General features: G+C 35.9%; 1 protein-coding gene across 2 annotated transcripts in view; it reads left to right on the top strand.

The window, feature by feature from the left end:
• The window catches only part of LOC150107625 (28S rRNA (cytosine(4447)-C(5))-methyltransferase), a 181,852-nt gene that overhangs the window by 56,708 nt on the left and 107,318 nt on the right, over positions 1-17,826 (top strand). For both annotated transcript variants that reach the window (XM_090391435.1, XM_090391434.1), the window contains one exon: positions 4,947-5,040. In XM_090391435.1, the coding sequence (XP_090247561.1) occupies positions 4,947-5,040 (94 nt within the window). The remainder of the gene's footprint in view (positions 1-4,946; positions 5,041-17,826) is intronic.

Raw genomic sequence — 17,826 nt, 5'->3', positions numbered from 1 at the left:
GAGTGATGTGGGCAAATATGAGAATGGGGAACTGGACAATGAGACTTATTTGTGCCTATGGTCCCACAGAATGTTCTACTAAGGTAGAAGTGGAGGAATTTTTTGAGGCTTTAGAAAAAGCAACTGACACAATGAAAAATGAAAAGTTGGTCCTTGTTAGGGATCTAAATAGCAGAGTAGGAAATGATTGTGAGACATGCAAAAATATTTTGGGAAAATTTGGAGAAAATAGCAAAGCTAATAATAATGGCAAATATCTGTTGGATTTCTGCTCAGGACATGGACTGGTTATTACTAACACCATGTTCCAACATAAAAATGTGCACAAATTCACATGGAGAGAACAGGCTAGGAATAAGAAAAGTCTCATTGACTATGTTATTGTTGATAGTGATGTTTTCTCCCTGGTGCAGGACACTAGAGTGTACAGAGGAATTGAAATTGGAAGTGATCACTATTTAGTCTTGAGCAGGATAAAATTGAACTTCATATTGAAAAGAATAACTTGTAAGAAAGTTTTAAAGCGAATAAAAGTTGAGCAGCTCTCAGATGTGAACTGTAGGCTAAAATACACAAAAATTATTGAAGAAAAAATGAAAGAGTTTGAGAACAGGAATCAAACCTTGGAGATTCAGTGGCAAACTCTGAAGAAAACATTGATTGATTCTGCCAGAGAGGCATGTGAGGTTATCTGTAAGGATAAAAAAATCAGAACTCCCTGGTGGACACAGGAAGTTAAAGAGGCAGTGAAGGAAAAGAAGAAAGCATACCAAAAGTTCCTGTCAAATAAGTCAGCTTGTGCTCTTAGAGAATATAGAGACAAATGCAAGAATGCTAAACACTGTGTAAAACTAGCTAAACAAAAGTCATGGGAACACTTTGGCAAGAATATAGAAAATAAATATCAAGAAGGTGGCAAAATATTCTGGAGGTTGTTGAAGAAGCTTAAGAATGGAGGAAAGAATGCTGTAAAAGGAATTAGAGATGATAAAGGTGACATGAAAACGGGAGAAAAAGATATCCGTGAAGTATGGAGTAATTACTTTGAAAAACTGCTAAATGAAACAAGCAGTGATGACAGCACAGTGGTAAAAAACACTGACCAGGCATGCAGTCAGGAATACATATCCATACTAGAAGTAGAAAACAGCCATCAAAGGCTTGAAATATGGAAAGGCAGCAGGAGTAGATGATATTTGACCAGAAATGCTGAAGTATGGTGGTATAAGAGTCTTACAGTGGCTGCACTGCATAGTTCAGAAAGCCTGGACAGAGGGACGAATTCCTGATGATTGGGGTAGAACTCTCATAGTACCCATATATAAAAAGGGAAATAAAACTGCATGTGAGAATTACAGAGGTATTTCCCTACTGAGTGTTCCTGGCAAGATCTATGCAAGTATACTTGAGAAACGGTTGAGAAGAATTGTGGATGAAAAGCTTTATGAAGAACAAGCTGGATTCAGGCCAAATAGAGGCTGTCAGGATCAGACCTTCACTTTATGACAAATAGTCGAGAAAGCATGGGAATATAACAAAGATCTGTATTTAAGTTTTGTCGATCTGGAAAAGGCATATGACAAGGTGCCAAGAGAGAAGCTATTCAATATGCTGCAGTTATATGGTGTCAGTGGGGCATTATATCAAGCAATGCGTAGTCTTTATTTGAGTTTTAAGTCAGCAGTTAGAATTGAAGGAAGTACAGGAAGATGGTTTAATATTAAATCTAGTGTGAGACAAGGATGTACATTATCCCCTCTGTTATTCATTATCTATATGGATCACATTATGAAGGAAAGTGGTATTAAACATGATATCAAAATTGGAGATGTTAATGTCAGCTCTTTGCTTTATGCGGATGATGTTATACTTCTAAATAAATCTGCTACAAGTGTGCAAGATTCTCTGACTAAATTGAATAGCTGTTGTAATAGATATGGTATGAAGGTCAGCAATAAAAAGACAAAGACAATGAAAATAGGCAGAATCATTGAAAATGTCAACTGTGTTGTGAATGGAGAACCTGTGGAACTAGTAAAACATTTCAGCTATTTAGGCACGATTTTTACTGAAGATGGTAAATTAAATATAGAAATAGACAACAGAATCAGCAAAGCTGGTATGGTGGGAAGTCAATTGAATAAATTCATATGGAATAAGAGAGAAATTAGTCGGAACACTAAATTAGCTGTATACAAGACAATGTTCAAACCAGTTTTAACTTATGGATCTGAGAGCTGGGTCAGAAGTAAAACACTTGACCAAAGACTAGACACCGCAGATATGAGAGTCCTGAGAAAGATTAGAGAGGCGTGAACAGATGGCATCAATGGCAATATCATATTAAAAACGAGGATATTAGGAAAGAACTTGACATTGTCAGCATCCAGGAATGCGTTAACAGAGCTAATCTCAGGTGGTATGGTCACTTAAACAGAATGGGCGAGGAAAGATTAGCAAAACAACTGTTCTTTGCCAGGTTGGCAGCAAAACGACCCAGAGGAAGACCAAGATATAGGTGGATTGATACAGTACAAAGTGCTTTAGATGATAGAAATATAAGATCTGATAATGTTGGAGTCTTGACAAGTAACAGACTGATTTGGAGGAAAATTGTAGATAGGAAATTAATAATGATGTAATTTTTTTCATGTAGTACTATCATATCCTGTACACTCCTTGAGGGTACATGGCAGGAATTTGATGATGATGATGTATTTGGTTCTGGACACACATACACACAAGCAATAAAAGCACGTTTCCCTGATATGAAGATTTGTGATGTGATTGAAACATCATGTAAGCAAGCAGAATGAGTAGCTAATGCGATTTTTTGGTTGGAACAAATAATTTGAATGGAGAAAATTGCAGTATAAAAGATGTGAATCAGTTGTGAGCAGGGGGGGGGGGAGCAAAAGAGTAAAGATTGTGAATCTTTTTGCCACTGTATGACAGTAATGTGCTGAGAATGTGCACTGCATTTTCAAATGAGTCAGTAAGTAGAGGGCAGTATGTTGATGTATGTTTTTATGTGACTGATAGGCAGAATGATTTTCACTGGAATGGTTTTGGCCTAAGGTGCTTGGAGAAATTGTTGTTCAATGAAGGAGTCACTATGAATTGTCAAGGAAACTAGATGTGTCTGGGTGATTGCATGGAAATGTGAATGCGCATTAAATTAAATAACAGAAATTGTGACAAGAAGTGGTAGCTTTTATGGATGATCCTAAGAAATACAGGACTACTGTTGACAAGAAATAAAATTGTTATGGAAATAGGAAGGGGGAAATTAGTCGAGGGATCAGCCATAGCTTCCTGTTTGACTAAAACAGGTTTGAAAAACTATTATTCCACATGTATATGCTAATACCAGAAGCATAGGAATAAAAGTGAGGAGTTCTTAATTAACAGATGTATCGGGACTCGGGACCAAAAATTATAAGCATTAATGAGACCTTACTCTCAGAGGAGGATGTTGTTAAGGGAATACAATGTAACAAATTCACCTCATTCAAGGAGGATTGACAAAGTAAGATGGTGTGGGTGTAATAGTGATTGCAGAAGAATTAACTCCAACCAGAGCAGAAATCTTCAGTGGTAGGTAGTATGAGTAATATAGACAGTGGCTCAAGGCTGATGTGAGATAGAAATTATCAAGACACTATTCAGAGTTGTGTGCTACTGCAGATGACCTACTATCATCTAAAGAAGATTGTGAACTGCATAGACAGATAAATTTTAAGCATACAAAGAGAATTATCATTATGGGTGATTTCAACTATGGCGATATAGACTGGATGGAAAAGCATACAAATCAAGGGAATAAGAATACAACTACTCAGGGATAACTGTCTTAAGCTGCATGTGATAGAACAGTTACGAGTACAAGGCCATTAGATTTTTGGATCTAGTAATAGGTCCAGTAATAAATCTGAAAAGTTGTCTATAAAAGAGTTTACTATTATGTCTCCATTCACTGAGAGCATGATCATATAGTCTTGACCTTAGAGGTCACAATGCATGTGAGAGCTATGGTTAAGAAGGTGAATATATGGAATTATAGAACATGCAATTTATAATAAACTGAGAAGATAACTTAAAGCATGCCTTTGCATGAGAAACTGCATACTAGAGGAATCAGCAGAGTGTGGGAAACAGTTAAAAGATGTTTAATGAAAGCAATATCTAACTGCATCTCCAGAGTTAGGAGAATAAATGGATGAACACTGTGTTAAAGCAAGTGATATATAAAAAAAAATAATAATTTTATGGGTTCATTTTCATGAAAAGCAATGACTAGGCTCAGCAGCAGTATAAAGAGCTGACCAGGAGAGTGACAGCTATGATGAGGAAGGCCAGATCAGATTATGAAAAGAAGTTAGCTTTGCAGGCCAAAAGAAATCCAACAAAATTTTCTTGCTATGTAGCAAGTAAAAGGAAGAATATCCTTGGTCTGCTAGAAATAACTAAGTTATTAAGAGTGTTCACTCAGTAAAGTATGTATTTTGGACAGACCCATTAGCTCTGGTGTCAAGAGCGAAAATTGGTATAAAAATATAAAGTAAAGCTATTACTAGAGCTTGATTTGAATACATCAGTCAGATTGGGTTGGATATCAGCACAATCCTATATCTGTATTCATATCAAGATTCTGTAATATGCTTTGCTCTTCCAATTTGTTTACCTCAGTTTCCATATAAGCCTTTGCCTCTCTTGGTACTGTTACTTGTTTGCATTAGATAGAAAAGATTTACATTAACTAACCTTAGAATATATGCACTCATCGCATGAAAATGGCTGATTTTAGTCTGTTATGATTTATGGTACCTGTCCTGAGAAATAATGCTTAGCTAACTGAATATGCTATTTTAACTGATTTATGTTTCCGTATTCATAATGACCTTTTTAATTGATAGTATAGTGTGGTAACCTTAACAAAAACTAACCTGCTGAAGCACCAGACCTGAAGCTCATAATGCAAAGAATAAAAGACATTGTACAGGTTCTAGGAGATTTTCGTAATTCTCGTGAAGAAGGCAGGTAAGTGTTTCCCTGTTCATTCAGATTCATTCTTTGATTTTGATATTTTTTTTTATGGTAATTCTACTCACAAAAGGTTAAAAGCCTATACCGTAGGTCACTGACTCATGATCAAGTTATGTTCCAAAATCTAATTCTTAGGTATATTGGTGTGATTTTGGACATAAGAAATAATGTAATTGATAGAAGTTGAGAAACCAAGCCTATTGAATATATACAGTATGAGTAAATTGTAAATAACAAATTCGTCATCTCATCTCATCCGCTCGATAACGGGTTGAGTCCACTAAGAAGAAAGGTTTCCACTTATCGCAATCTTTAGCCATCTCAGTCATGACTCTATAGCTTGGTAGATGGGAATGTTCTTTCAGCAGCTTTATCCAAGTATTTCTTGGTCTGCCTCTAAGTCTTTTTCTTCCTATATATCCATTCAGAGCTAAATATGGGAGTCTGTGAGGGGCCATTCTCTGAATATGATCAAACCATCTCAGTTGATGCTTAATGATTGTGTCTATTATATTATCTGGGAAGTTTAAATCTATTCTGACTTGATCATTAGTCTTGTGTTGCATCCAGTGGGTGTTATTAATTTTTCTGAGGCATTTCATTTCAAATGCTTCAAGTTTCTTGATTGGTTGTTGAGTTAATCTCCAGGCTTCTGAAGCATCAGTAGCTGTTGAGATAATAATTGTTTCATATGATTTTAATTTTAGACTTGTTGGGATTTTTTTATTTTTCCATATTTTGTTTAGTTTATTCATGTTGGTCCAACCCAGGTTTAGCCTGTGTTTTACTGTTTCCATATTGTTGAGGTTACTAGATATAAGACTGCCAAGATAAACATATTTATTAACTTTCCTGCAGGTGATTTTCAAGATGTATAGGAATATTTTCTTCTTCTCTACTTATCTTCATTATTTTTGTTTTATGAAGATTCATTTTCATACCATAAGTTTTACAAGAGTCATTTAATATATTAATAGTTTTTTCTAGCTGTGGTTTAGAATCTGCTAAAATAATGATATCATCCGTGTATTTTATGTGATTAATGTTGGTACCATTGATATTTGCTCCTGGTTCGTCAGCTATGGTTTTACAGACTTCTTCTAGGAAGATGATAAAGAGTTGAGGTGAGAGAGGGCATCCCTGCATTACACCTTTCTCGACTCTGAAATCCTCGGTTTTAATGTTGTTCGTTTTAACAAAAACTATGGTGTCTCCATAATAATTTGTAATAAATGTTAAAATATCAGAATCCATTTTTACGTGTTTTAGGATAATGATCAATTTGTTTGTATTAACTGAATCAAAGGCTTGCTTAAAATTTATAAAACAACTATATATGGGCAGGTTGTACTCCCAATTTTTTTCTGCTATGTTATTAATGGTGAAAATATGGTCTATAGTGGATCTATGTGGGCCTGAATCCTGCTTGGTTTTCCTCTATGATTTTTTCTGTAAGCACTTGTGTTCTCTTTTGTATAATTCGAATGAATAGTTTATAACTATGACTTAAGAGTGTTATGGATCTATAAATTTCACATATTCTTTTGTCTCCTTTTTTGGGAATTGGTATAATAATTCCTGTTTTCCAGTCAGTTGGAATTATTCCAGTATGAAGAATTTGGTTAAATAAATTCATTAAGAAATTAATGGCTTCATTGCCACCATATTTCCATAGTTGTATAGATATTTCATCTTTACCCGTAGCTTTTGAAAGTTTCATTTGGTTTATTGCATTTATAATTTCTGCTGGAGTTATGGGTGGTGCCTTTTCATATAACATCTTTTCTGTTATACTTTCCTCCTCCTGTTCTTTTTGAAATAATGTTTGATAGTAGGTAGTCCTTCCAAATTATTTTAATATTTTGTATTGACCCAGTTTCTAGATTGTTTTTATCTTTCGTTGTTAATGGTTTATCTTTATAGATTGTTTTATTATCATTTCTTTTATTAGCTTCTTCGCACAGTTTTGCTTTTTCCTCCAACCAGTTATTTTTGGCAGATATGCACATTTTATCAATTTTGTTTTTAAGATTCTTATAATGTTGTTTATTTTCTTATGTATTTTTTTATTTAATATACGCTTTGCTGCTCTTTTTTTTCTTCTAAAGTATTTAGAATTTCAGGGGTTATCCATTCATGATTTGGTCTTGATGTTGTACCAAGTTGTTTCTTGCAGTACTTTTAACAAACAATTTTTTTACCTTGATTCCATGTATTTTCTATATTGTCATAGGATAATCTTCTAAACTCATTTCCTATTAGTGTCTGATAGCTATCTTGCATAGATTTCTCTTTCAGTTTTGATAGGTCCACTTTGTTGATAGGAGCTCGTGATTTAATTTACGATACTTGAATTTTAGTTTAATTTTTGCCGCAAGCAGTTCAGAGTGGAGTTTTTAAAGTTCTAACATTTTGCACTGATGATTTCCAATTGCTTTTGATTAGAATGTAATCAATCTCATCTCATCTTCTTTATACCCTCTTTTACCTTGCGGTGTCGAGGGTCCATTGATCATCGGACCTCAATCTGTTTAGAGGATAAGGTGGTCAGCCCTATGCCCCGGTATATCCTATGGCCTGTAGTGTTAAGTTTTCAAGGCCAGTTTGCCTGCTTTGCGGGATGAAAAACCCCAGAATAAACTGAGGAAAAAAACCCTGCTGTCCACGCCCAAGACTGGCTAACTTGGCTATGGCTGAGGAAGATCCTTCAGCTCCTCACGTCACCGACAGGAATCGAACCTAGGACACTCCTTCCCCAGGCATATGGTTGCGAAGCGCATAGCCACTAGGCTAACTGCGCGGACAATGTAATCAATACAGTTCTTTATTATACCATCTGGTGAGGTCCATGTGTATTTGTGGGAAGGTCTATGAATCTCCTCTTTCATTTCTGTTATCAACTCTGAACCTGCCAATCACATCCTCTATGCCTGGGGTGAGCTTCCCAATTTTGGCATTAAAATCTCCCATCACTATTAATTTATCTTTCGTATTGGTCTTGTCTATTAGATCTTGCAACTTATCATAAAATGTATCAATTTCTTTATCTTCATGTCACTGGTTGGGAGCATAGATTTGAATTATTGTAAAGTGAGCATTTTTTTCTTTATCTTTTAATCCGATAGCGATCATTCTTGAGCCATGTGGTTCTATGGCCATGACTGCATTTTGTAGACTATTATTCACTAAAATGGTGACTCCTTCTCTATGTATCTTGTCCTCTCTGCTCGAGTAGAAGAGTTTTCTTGAATTTAGATTTATAATTCCTTCTCCTGTCCAATCGGTTTCAGCCAAACCTACAATGTCCCATTTAATCCTAGCAAGTTCTTTTTCCATCAAATTTATTTTCCCAGGTTTTAACAGTGTCCTAATAAATGTTCTCTGAAAGGAATAAATTCGAGTTCACATTAGTTGTATTAACTCCCACTAGGATGCAAGGCAGTGCTGTCCCTGATCAATCCTATGTGTTTTCTAGTGTGTAGGTACGTATTCACTCATTAATATGAAAAATTTGTATGTTTTATCGGCTAAACTCCACTTTATGGTGATCGTAATTTTTGGGAAGGTTACTCCTTTATTTCAGATTGCAGTTGATAGTTTGAGCAATCAATTTTGGTTATTTCAACAATTTATTAGTTATATCGTTACAAATTGTGCATTTAAGTGTTATGTGTTTATGAAAATTAGACTCAAATAAATAATAATTATATTTAAATTTCTTAAAGGAATGTTCAGCTGAATTGGCTAGGCCTTTCACACATTTGTATAACTTGAGTCTCAACTCAGGAATGATACCACAGGAATGGAAGGAATGTAATATAGTTCCATTGCACAAGGGTGGTGCAAAAACTGATGTGTCTAACTGCCGATATATACATCTGTACATTAATGACTTCAAGCAGGGTCTATCATCTTATTTGCAATTGTTTGCTGATGATGCGAAGATAGGCAGGGCAATCAGGGATGCTACTGATATTCAGCAATTACAAAATTATTTGAATAGACTGAAAATTTGGGCAAACGAAAATGGCTGTCAGTTTAATGTTAGTAAGTGTAAAGTTATGCACTTTGGCGTGATTAGAGATCCAAGGGCATATTATATTAGTGGGGTTATGCTACAAGAAACTGAAGAGGCAAGGGATCTTGGTGTATTGATGGATAAGAATTTAAAGTTCAAAGGTCACATAGCAAAAGTTGCAAATACGACTCAGAGGATAATTTCTATGCTGAAGCAAACCTTGACATGTAAGGATAAGGAAGTAATTTTGCCTCTTTATAGGGCTTTGATAAGACCACACTTGGATTACTGTGTGCAGATTTGGTCTCCTGGGTTTCAAGGGGATAAAGAAGCTGTGGAAAGAGTGCAAAGAAGAGTTACAAAGATTATATCTGGATTATGGGATTTAGATTATGAGGACAGAAATCCTCATAATCTTCACTACCACACCTGGTTAACAGGAGAAAGAGGAGTGATATGATAGAGGTCTATAAACTTTTGAATGGTGTTATAACATTTCAAATGATGAAATTTTTCGTTATATGGAAGGTGGGGAGAGAACGGGGGGGGGTCATCCATGGAAGTTAAGGTTTTTCTCTCAGAGAGCAGTGACTGAGTGGAATAATTTGCCCTTAGGGGGTAGTGAGTGCATCTAGTGTAAATGAATTTAAGGGAAGGTATGATAGCTGGGTTGGGTAATTTGCAGCCTCCCTCGATGAGTCCTTGACTCCCTGGAGGTCTCAGATAATAATAAATAATAATATTAATTATATTATTTGGTACTTATGCATTAATGGGGGACCACCCGATTTTTCATGATTGTTTGTTTGATTTCTTTTTATTATACTTTTTCTATTATATTTTTATTAATTTACTAAATATTATATTACTAACATAACTGAATCTGTTTTATAAACTAATTTTCTCAGCCCTTTAATTTAACCAATTTTTTTAAAAAACTAATACCTTTAACGATAGTGTTGCATGTGTTAAGTATTTTTATCGTTTCAAGACCAATTTCGTTTCAGTTACGCAGCAACCACTGTTAGCTAACCTACGTGAAAATATATTCACACTTATCGATATATCGATAGTTTGTTTGGAATGGTGAATAAGGTTACATAAGTGCTTTGGGCGATGTAAACAACGATCACTATACTGGAGTTGTTCCGCTCTCTCTCTCCGTTTTCCCATGTATTTCTTTTGTTTTCCTTTATTTATGTTTTGTGCTTCAGTTTTATTACTCTAATTTTGATTTATCATCTTTTTTACATTTTTTATTTTATAGAAATTTCTAACTGTTAAAATGTGGAAATTTTTGAAGAGAAAAAATCCAGACAATTCTGAAGAGGCTAGTGATGAAGAATTAGAATCTCATACTGAATTTCAAAACACAAATACAAAAACGAATACAAAAAAGTTCGTGTTTACAATGAAAATTACTTATCAATGGGCTTTACATTGACTGGTGATCCATATTGTCCTCTTCCACTGTGTCTCGTCTGTGGCAAACAACTTTCAAATACAGCAATGGCTCCAGCAAAATTGAAAAGACATTTCACAAAAAATCACAATGATATGGAAAATAAAAGTGCTGATTATTTTAAAATGCTGTTGCAATCTCGAAAGAAACAGAGTGCAGTTTTTATGAATAAATTCAGTGTCAGTGAAAAGGCTCAGTAAGCAAGTTATTTGGTAGCAGAAATTATTGCACAGAAAAGGAAAAGTCACACATTTGGTGAGAACCTAATAATGCCAGCATGTAAAATTATATTTGTTAAAATGCTGGGACAAGGTGCAGTGCAAGAAATTGAAAATATTCCACTTTCAAACAGTACAATAAGCCGCCGTATCCATGATATGTCAAATGATGTCGAGGAGGTTTTATGCGATAAACTGAAAAGTAGCAGTTTTTCCATCCAAGTTGATGAGTTGTCAGATCTTACCAATAACTGTTACATTGTAGCTTTTGTAATTTATTTGTAAGGTCATCTCACTCCAGAATGTTTAAAAATCTGTGTGAAAGCTACAATTTTGTGGGCTACAAAGAGCATATAAATATTTTGTTCTATACAGAAATCCAATGGCTAAGTAGAGGAAAAGTTCTAAATAGGGTGTTTGAGCTAAAAGATGAAGTGCAAAGATATTTTCAAGAAAACAATAAACAAGATTTTGCCAAGTGTTTTGAAGATCAAAAGTGGGTGCAGATGCTAGCCTATTTAGCTGACATTTTTCATTACATTAATATGCTGAACAAGTCACTGCAGAGGCCCTGGAGAAAATATATTAACTTCAAGTGACAAGATTCTTGGATTTAAAAGAAGGCAGAATCTTTGGAAAAATCATGTTGCAAAAGGGAATCTTGATATGTTTCGATTATTGGTGGGGCTTAAAAGAAAGAGATCAGCAAATTTCAAGTCTTATTGTAACCCACCTGGAAGAACTGATGATAAAAATCGAAGGTTATTTTCCGTCCCTTCCAACACAAATGTATGATTGGGTGAGAGATCCATACTTTGAATCTTCTGCTCATCCTTAGGACTTGACTTTAAGAGAAGAGGAAGAACTTTGTGGGCTGCAATCTGATCGTACATTCAAGATGAGATTTCACTGACCTATCCCTGGACATGTTCTGGATTTCTGTTAAAGAAGAGTATCCTACTATTCATAGGAAAGCAATAAATATATTGCTGCAGTTTTCAAAGTCTTACATGTGTGAGCAAGCTTTTTCTTGTTTGACAAGTATTAAGAGCAAAGACAGAAATCTTCTCCTTTCTGTTGAAGATGAAATCAGTGTTTGTTTATCTAAAATCCGACCCCAAATTAAGTATTTGTGTACCAAAAGACAAGCACAGGTTTCACATTAGAAAATTAAACTTTATTATTCATATTTGTTTCAAAAATAACAATTCTTTGGCACATATTTTTGTTTATATGACATTTTACTTTGATTTATCTTATTATTTTGAAATATAGCATTTATTATTTGTTTTCCTCGTGATCTTAAATTCATAAATAATAAAGAAAGATACTAACAATGATATATAATAATTATTATGTGGGGTTCCCTACAACATGGATATTATTTCAAGGGTTCTGCAAGGGCAAAAAGGTTGAGAAACGCTGATTTAATGTGACAGAAGAACTGATGGTGCCCCTGCTATGGTGAGAAAGAACTAAGGGTTTGTTGCGCTGCTATGGAAAGAACCAGAACTAGAAGGAAAAGATTTTGTCCATTACCGCTTTAATCCACTAGGAGAATTTGTGCATGAAAACTATTGGATTTGAGAATGTCATGAAAGTTATTGTGACTGTCATCAAAATTATTAGGGCAAAGGATGGAATCATCGTCAATTCCAAGAGTGTGAAGCGGATCACGGCAATGTGGTTTATTATAGTGATGTGTTTTGGTAGATCAGATGGAAGGTTCTTAAAAGAGTCTTTGACTTAAGGAGAGAAATACAGCAGTTCATGCAAACCAAGGGGTAATCTGATTGCAGAATTTAACGATCCGAAGTGGATGACGGACTTTGCCTTTGTGACCGACATATCATGGCATTTGAATGACCTAAATACATGGCTACAATCCAAAGATCAACTGGTGCACACTCTGTTTGATCACATCAAAGTTTTTTTGTGGCCAAGCTCAAACTTTGGGAGGTACAACTTGCAAAAAAAGACTTAATCTCATTTTCAACTTCTCACTGAGTCCAACTGTTCGTCTCTTGATGAATACGCTACAAAATTAGCAATATTGCAAAGTGAGTTCAAAGAGAGATTTAGTGATTTTCATAACCAACAGTCTTCTTTAGATTTGTTTTCAATGCCATTCAGTGTCAATGCTGCCAAAATGAAGCTGCTTGAACTCCAAAGCAACTCTTCTTTGAGAGAAAAATTATTCAATGTGCCCTTGCTTACATTTTACAAAGACTATATTTCTGAGGATGCATTCCTTAATTTTCACTGGCATGCTTTGAAGATGTGCACTTTGTTAGGAAGCACATGTGAGCAGTTCTTCTCCAGAATGAAGCATGTGAAGTCCAAGACATGAACTGAGATTACCGACCAACATCTCGAGAATACTCTGCGCATAGCGACTTCCAACATTGATGCCAACATCGACAAGTTGGTCAAGGAAAAACATTGCCAAGTTGCCCATTGACATTGTAAAAATGAATGTTTTCTTCGTTAAAATTATCTTTTTCCAAGTATTGATTGTATTTACTTATTATGAACCCAACTTCTACTTATGCTCTTAAAGCTGAGTTTGTTTATTTTTATAGGATTTTATGTAAAGTATCAAATGCACAGCATTCCTTGTGAATCTGGAAAGCATCTTGCAATTCTAAATACCGCAGTATAGCTTAGTGGCCCGTGGGCTTCATTGAAGTTTTTAATGTGGCCCGCGCTGTCTGAAAGGTTGAAGACCCCTGCCCTGAAAGAATATAGTGAAAAATGTAAGATAGCTAAGCTATGTGAGAAAGTAGCCAAACAAAAGTCATAGGAAGACTTTGATAAGAATATAGAATATAAATATCAGGAGGGTGACAATATGTTCTGAAGACTATTGAAAAAGCTTAGAAATGGAGGATTTGAGAAAGGATATCCTATATTTCTCGAGTAATCTTTGAAAGATGGTTAAATTAAATAAGCAGTGACAGAACAGTAGTAGAAAATTTTCAAGTAGAATGCAAACAGAGTACATAATCAATACTTGAGATAGAAAAATGTCATCGATATCTTGAAATGTGGAAAGGCAGCTGGAGTAGATGATATTTAACCGCGCATGCTCAAATGTGGAGGTATAAAAGTTTTTCAGTGACTACACTGCATAATTCAGACAGCCTGTTCATCATCATTGGCTTGACAGCCCTATGTGAGCCCTGGCTTTCTTCAGAAACTTCTGCCAGCCTTTCTTATTCAATGCCAAACTCCTCCAATTTTTGACTCCTAAAACTTTAATATCTTGCATCACTCCATCTTAATTTAGGTCTTAATGTTTCTCTTTCCTTCCAGCTTAGCATTAAACATCTTAACTATTCTGTTACTATCCATGCGTATAATGTGTCCAGTTCAACTTAATCTATTTATTTTTATGCACTTAATAATGTCTGATTCATTAAATAATCTGTATAGTTCATGGTTATATCTTTTCCTCTACATACCATTCTCTTGCACTGCTCCAAAAATATATCTGAGAACTCTTCTTTCAAACAGACCTAGCAATCTTTCATCTGCCATTGATAATACTCAGTTTTCAGAAGAGTAAGTTAACACTGGTCTTATAAGTACTTTGTACATCATTATCTTTGTTTTTCTTGAGATCAGATGTGACTTTAGGTGTTTCCTAAGTCCACAAAAGCATCTATTTGTGGAAAGAATACATCTCTGAATCACAGTACTGATATCATTTTTACAATTAATTTGGATCCCAAGTATATAAAGCTATGCACTAATTTCAATTTGAGAAGAATTATTATCACAAATATTTCTAGTTACTGGCATATACTTTGTTTTTTTTTTCTTGGTTAATCTGCAAATTCATCTTCTTTTCTTCCTTTTCTAAACCGATGAAAGTTTCTTCCATTGCTTTTCTGTATCCTTCCTATAATATCATTATCATTTGTATATGCCATAATTTGTACTGACTTGTAGAAAATATTTCCCCTGTATTAATGCCAGCATCTCTGAAAACCTTTTCAAGTGCTATGTTAAACAGTAAGAAGCTAAACCATCCCCTTGTCGAACACCATTTTTGTATATATATTGGATATGACAACGGATATTTCTCATTGTAGTTTTAACTAAAGCAGTAAGTTTTCATTGAATCTGTAGTTCCTCCATTGCAATAAATAAGTTAGATCTATCTATGCTATGACATATGGCTCTAAAATCTATGAAAAAGTGGTGTGTTTCAGTTCCAAATTCATTACATTTTTCAAGTAATTGGCATATATTAAAAATCTGATCATTTGTAGATCTTCCTTGATGGAATCCTAACTGGTAATTAATTTATGGAATTGACAACGCATATAAAGTAAATTAATTAAAGATAACTTTAATGAATCACTTCTATATTTCGGCAATGTCACATTGCCATCTTCGGGAACATAAAGATATGGTATGTGCACTAAGGAACTAACAAAGCAAATGAGGAAGAGAATAAGAACTAATTTTGTTCCTAAAGTTCTAATGGTGCCCTCTTGTGGGCTAATTTGGTAGTCTTGGCAGTTGGGCTGAAGTTCTCAAAATGAAAGTCTCCCAAATTTGGGGCAGTTTCATGCACCCAAATTTGTTGAGGTTAGGAACGTTTTTTAGAGCTGCTGAAGATTCTTTGAATAGTCTTTCATATTTAAACTTGCTGCGATGGATTATTTTTGTCTTCTTCCAACGAATTTTATGGTGGGTATCTAAGGCATGGTCTGCCAGCCCAGAGCGGCTGTACTGGTGAAAACGGATGTAGTCTTGGTGTTCTGAAATCCTGATATTTGTTGTTCAGCCTGTTTGGCCAAAGTAGGACAATTTGCAGCTGCAAGGGACCTGGTATACACCAGGTAGGTCTAGGGGAAGTGGTTGGTCTTTGGTAGAGCGGATAAGGGATGCCAACTTTTTATATGGTCTGTAACAGGAAGTAAGGTCATATTTTTTGAGGATATTAGTTATTTTTTCAGAGGTGCCCTGGATGTAGGCGATAGTGATAGACTTGGTGTAGTCTTTATTGTGGAGGGGGGGAGGGGGGTTGTGGTTTACAGGTTTTAGTATTTTTTGGATTTTTTTGGGGTTGTAGCCATTGGCTAAGAAAGTGTTGAGGATGTGGATTAGTTCCATAGTCAGGGCCTTGTCATCTGAGCAGATTAATTTTGCCCTGTTATATAGTGTTTTTATCACCCTATATTGTTGTGAGGGGGGGGATTGCTGGTGAATGTGTCTGCCAGTGTGGGTGGGTTTTCTGTAAACAGAGAAAACCAAAGATCCATCAAGCTGGCGGGTGATTAAAGTGTCTAGGAAGGGGAGGGTGTTGTTTTCCTCTTTTTCTAAGGTGAACTGGACTCTGGGATGTTGGTTGTTTAAGTGTGTTAGGAAGGAGTGGAGTGCATCTGAGCCATGTGGCCAAATAGCAAACACATCATCCACATAACGAAGCCAAATTCGCAACCTGCCTAACCACATCGCCAACAACGTGAGACTGGATGTAGTCGGTTTTCTCACTAAAGCCAAACCTCCAAAATCCAACTTATCCAAAAACGAATATACAGCCCTACAAGAATTAAAAAACAACAAAAAAATAGTAATCACCAAAGCTGATAAGGGAAGCGCCACTGTGGTACTCAATCAAAAAGACTACAAAGGTAAGCTAAATTCTTTAATACGAGACCGTACTACTTACCTCCCCATTGAATATAATCCGACCAACTCTCAAATTAGAACTATCCACAGACTCCTTAAGAAAGTCACTTCTTGGCCTGTGGAAGTCACCAACAAACTTAAACCTTATAACTCTAGACCCCCCCGATTATATGGACTCCCAAAAATACATAAACAAAATGTACCATTACGTCCCATAGTGGATGGCATTGATTCCCCCACATATAAATTAGCCAAACATTTAGCCAAAACGCTCACACACTACACTGGCAACACACCATCACACATAAAAAACTCGGCCCACTTTAAAGCCAGTATAGAAAACCTCGCACTCCAACACACTGACATAATGGTCAGTTTTGACGTCTCCTCCCTATTCACTAATGTCCCACTCAAAGAAACCTTTGAGCTCATCCAAGCCAAGTTTCCTCCTGATATCTCAGCCCTATTTCAGTTCACAATGAACTCAGGCAATTTCTTTTGGCAAGGAAAGTTCTACAAACAGATAGAGGGGCCAGCCATGGGTTCACCACTTTCCCCACCCTTGGCCAATTTCTTTATGGAGACATTTGAAGAGAAAGCCTTAAACTCCGCCCCACAAAAACCCACTATTTGGCTTCGTTATGTGGATGATGTGTTTGCTATTTGGCCACATGGCTCAGATGCACTCCACTCCTTCCTAACAGACTTAAACAACCAACATCCCAGAGTCCAGTTCACCTTAGAAAAAGAGGAAAACAACACCCTCCCCTTCCTATACACTTTAATCACCCACCAGCTTGATGGATCTTTGGTTTTCTCTGTTTACAGAAAACCCACCCACACTGGCAGGTACATTCACCAGCAATCCCCCCCCCCTCACAACAATATGGGGTGATAAAAACACTATATAACAGGGCAAAATTAATCTGCTCAGATGACAAGGCCCTGACTATGGAACTAAACCACATCCTCAACACTTTCTTAGCCAATGGCTACAACCCCAAAAAAATCCAAAAAATACTAAAACCTGTAAACCACAACCCCCCTCCCCCCTCCACAATAAAGACTACACCAAGTCTATCACTATCCCCTACATCCAGGGCACCTCTGAAAAAATAACTAATATCCTCAAAAAATATGACCTTACTTCCTGTTACAGACCATATAAAAAGTTGGCATCCCTTATCCGCTCTACCAAAGACCAACCACTTCCCCTAGACCTACCTGGTGTATACCAGGTCCCTTGCAGCTGCAAATTGTCCTACTTTGGCCAAACAGGCAGAACAACAAATATCAGGATTTCAGAACACCAAGACTACATCCGTTTTCACCAGTACAGCCGCTCTGGGCTGGCAGACCATGCCTTAGATATCCACCATAAAATTCGTTGGAAGAAGACAAAAATAATCCATCGCAGCAAGTTTAAATACGAAAGA

Source organism: Typopeltis vanoorti, chromosome 4, assembly GCF_054136105.1.
Source record: "Typopeltis vanoorti isolate ZY-2024b chromosome 4, IOZ_Tvanoo_1.0, whole genome shotgun sequence".
NCBI lineage: Eukaryota > Metazoa > Arthropoda > Arachnida > Uropygi > Thelyphonidae > Typopeltis > Typopeltis vanoorti.
Note: the sequence above shows the minus strand (reverse complement) of the source record. Positions and strands in the feature narration are given on the sequence as shown.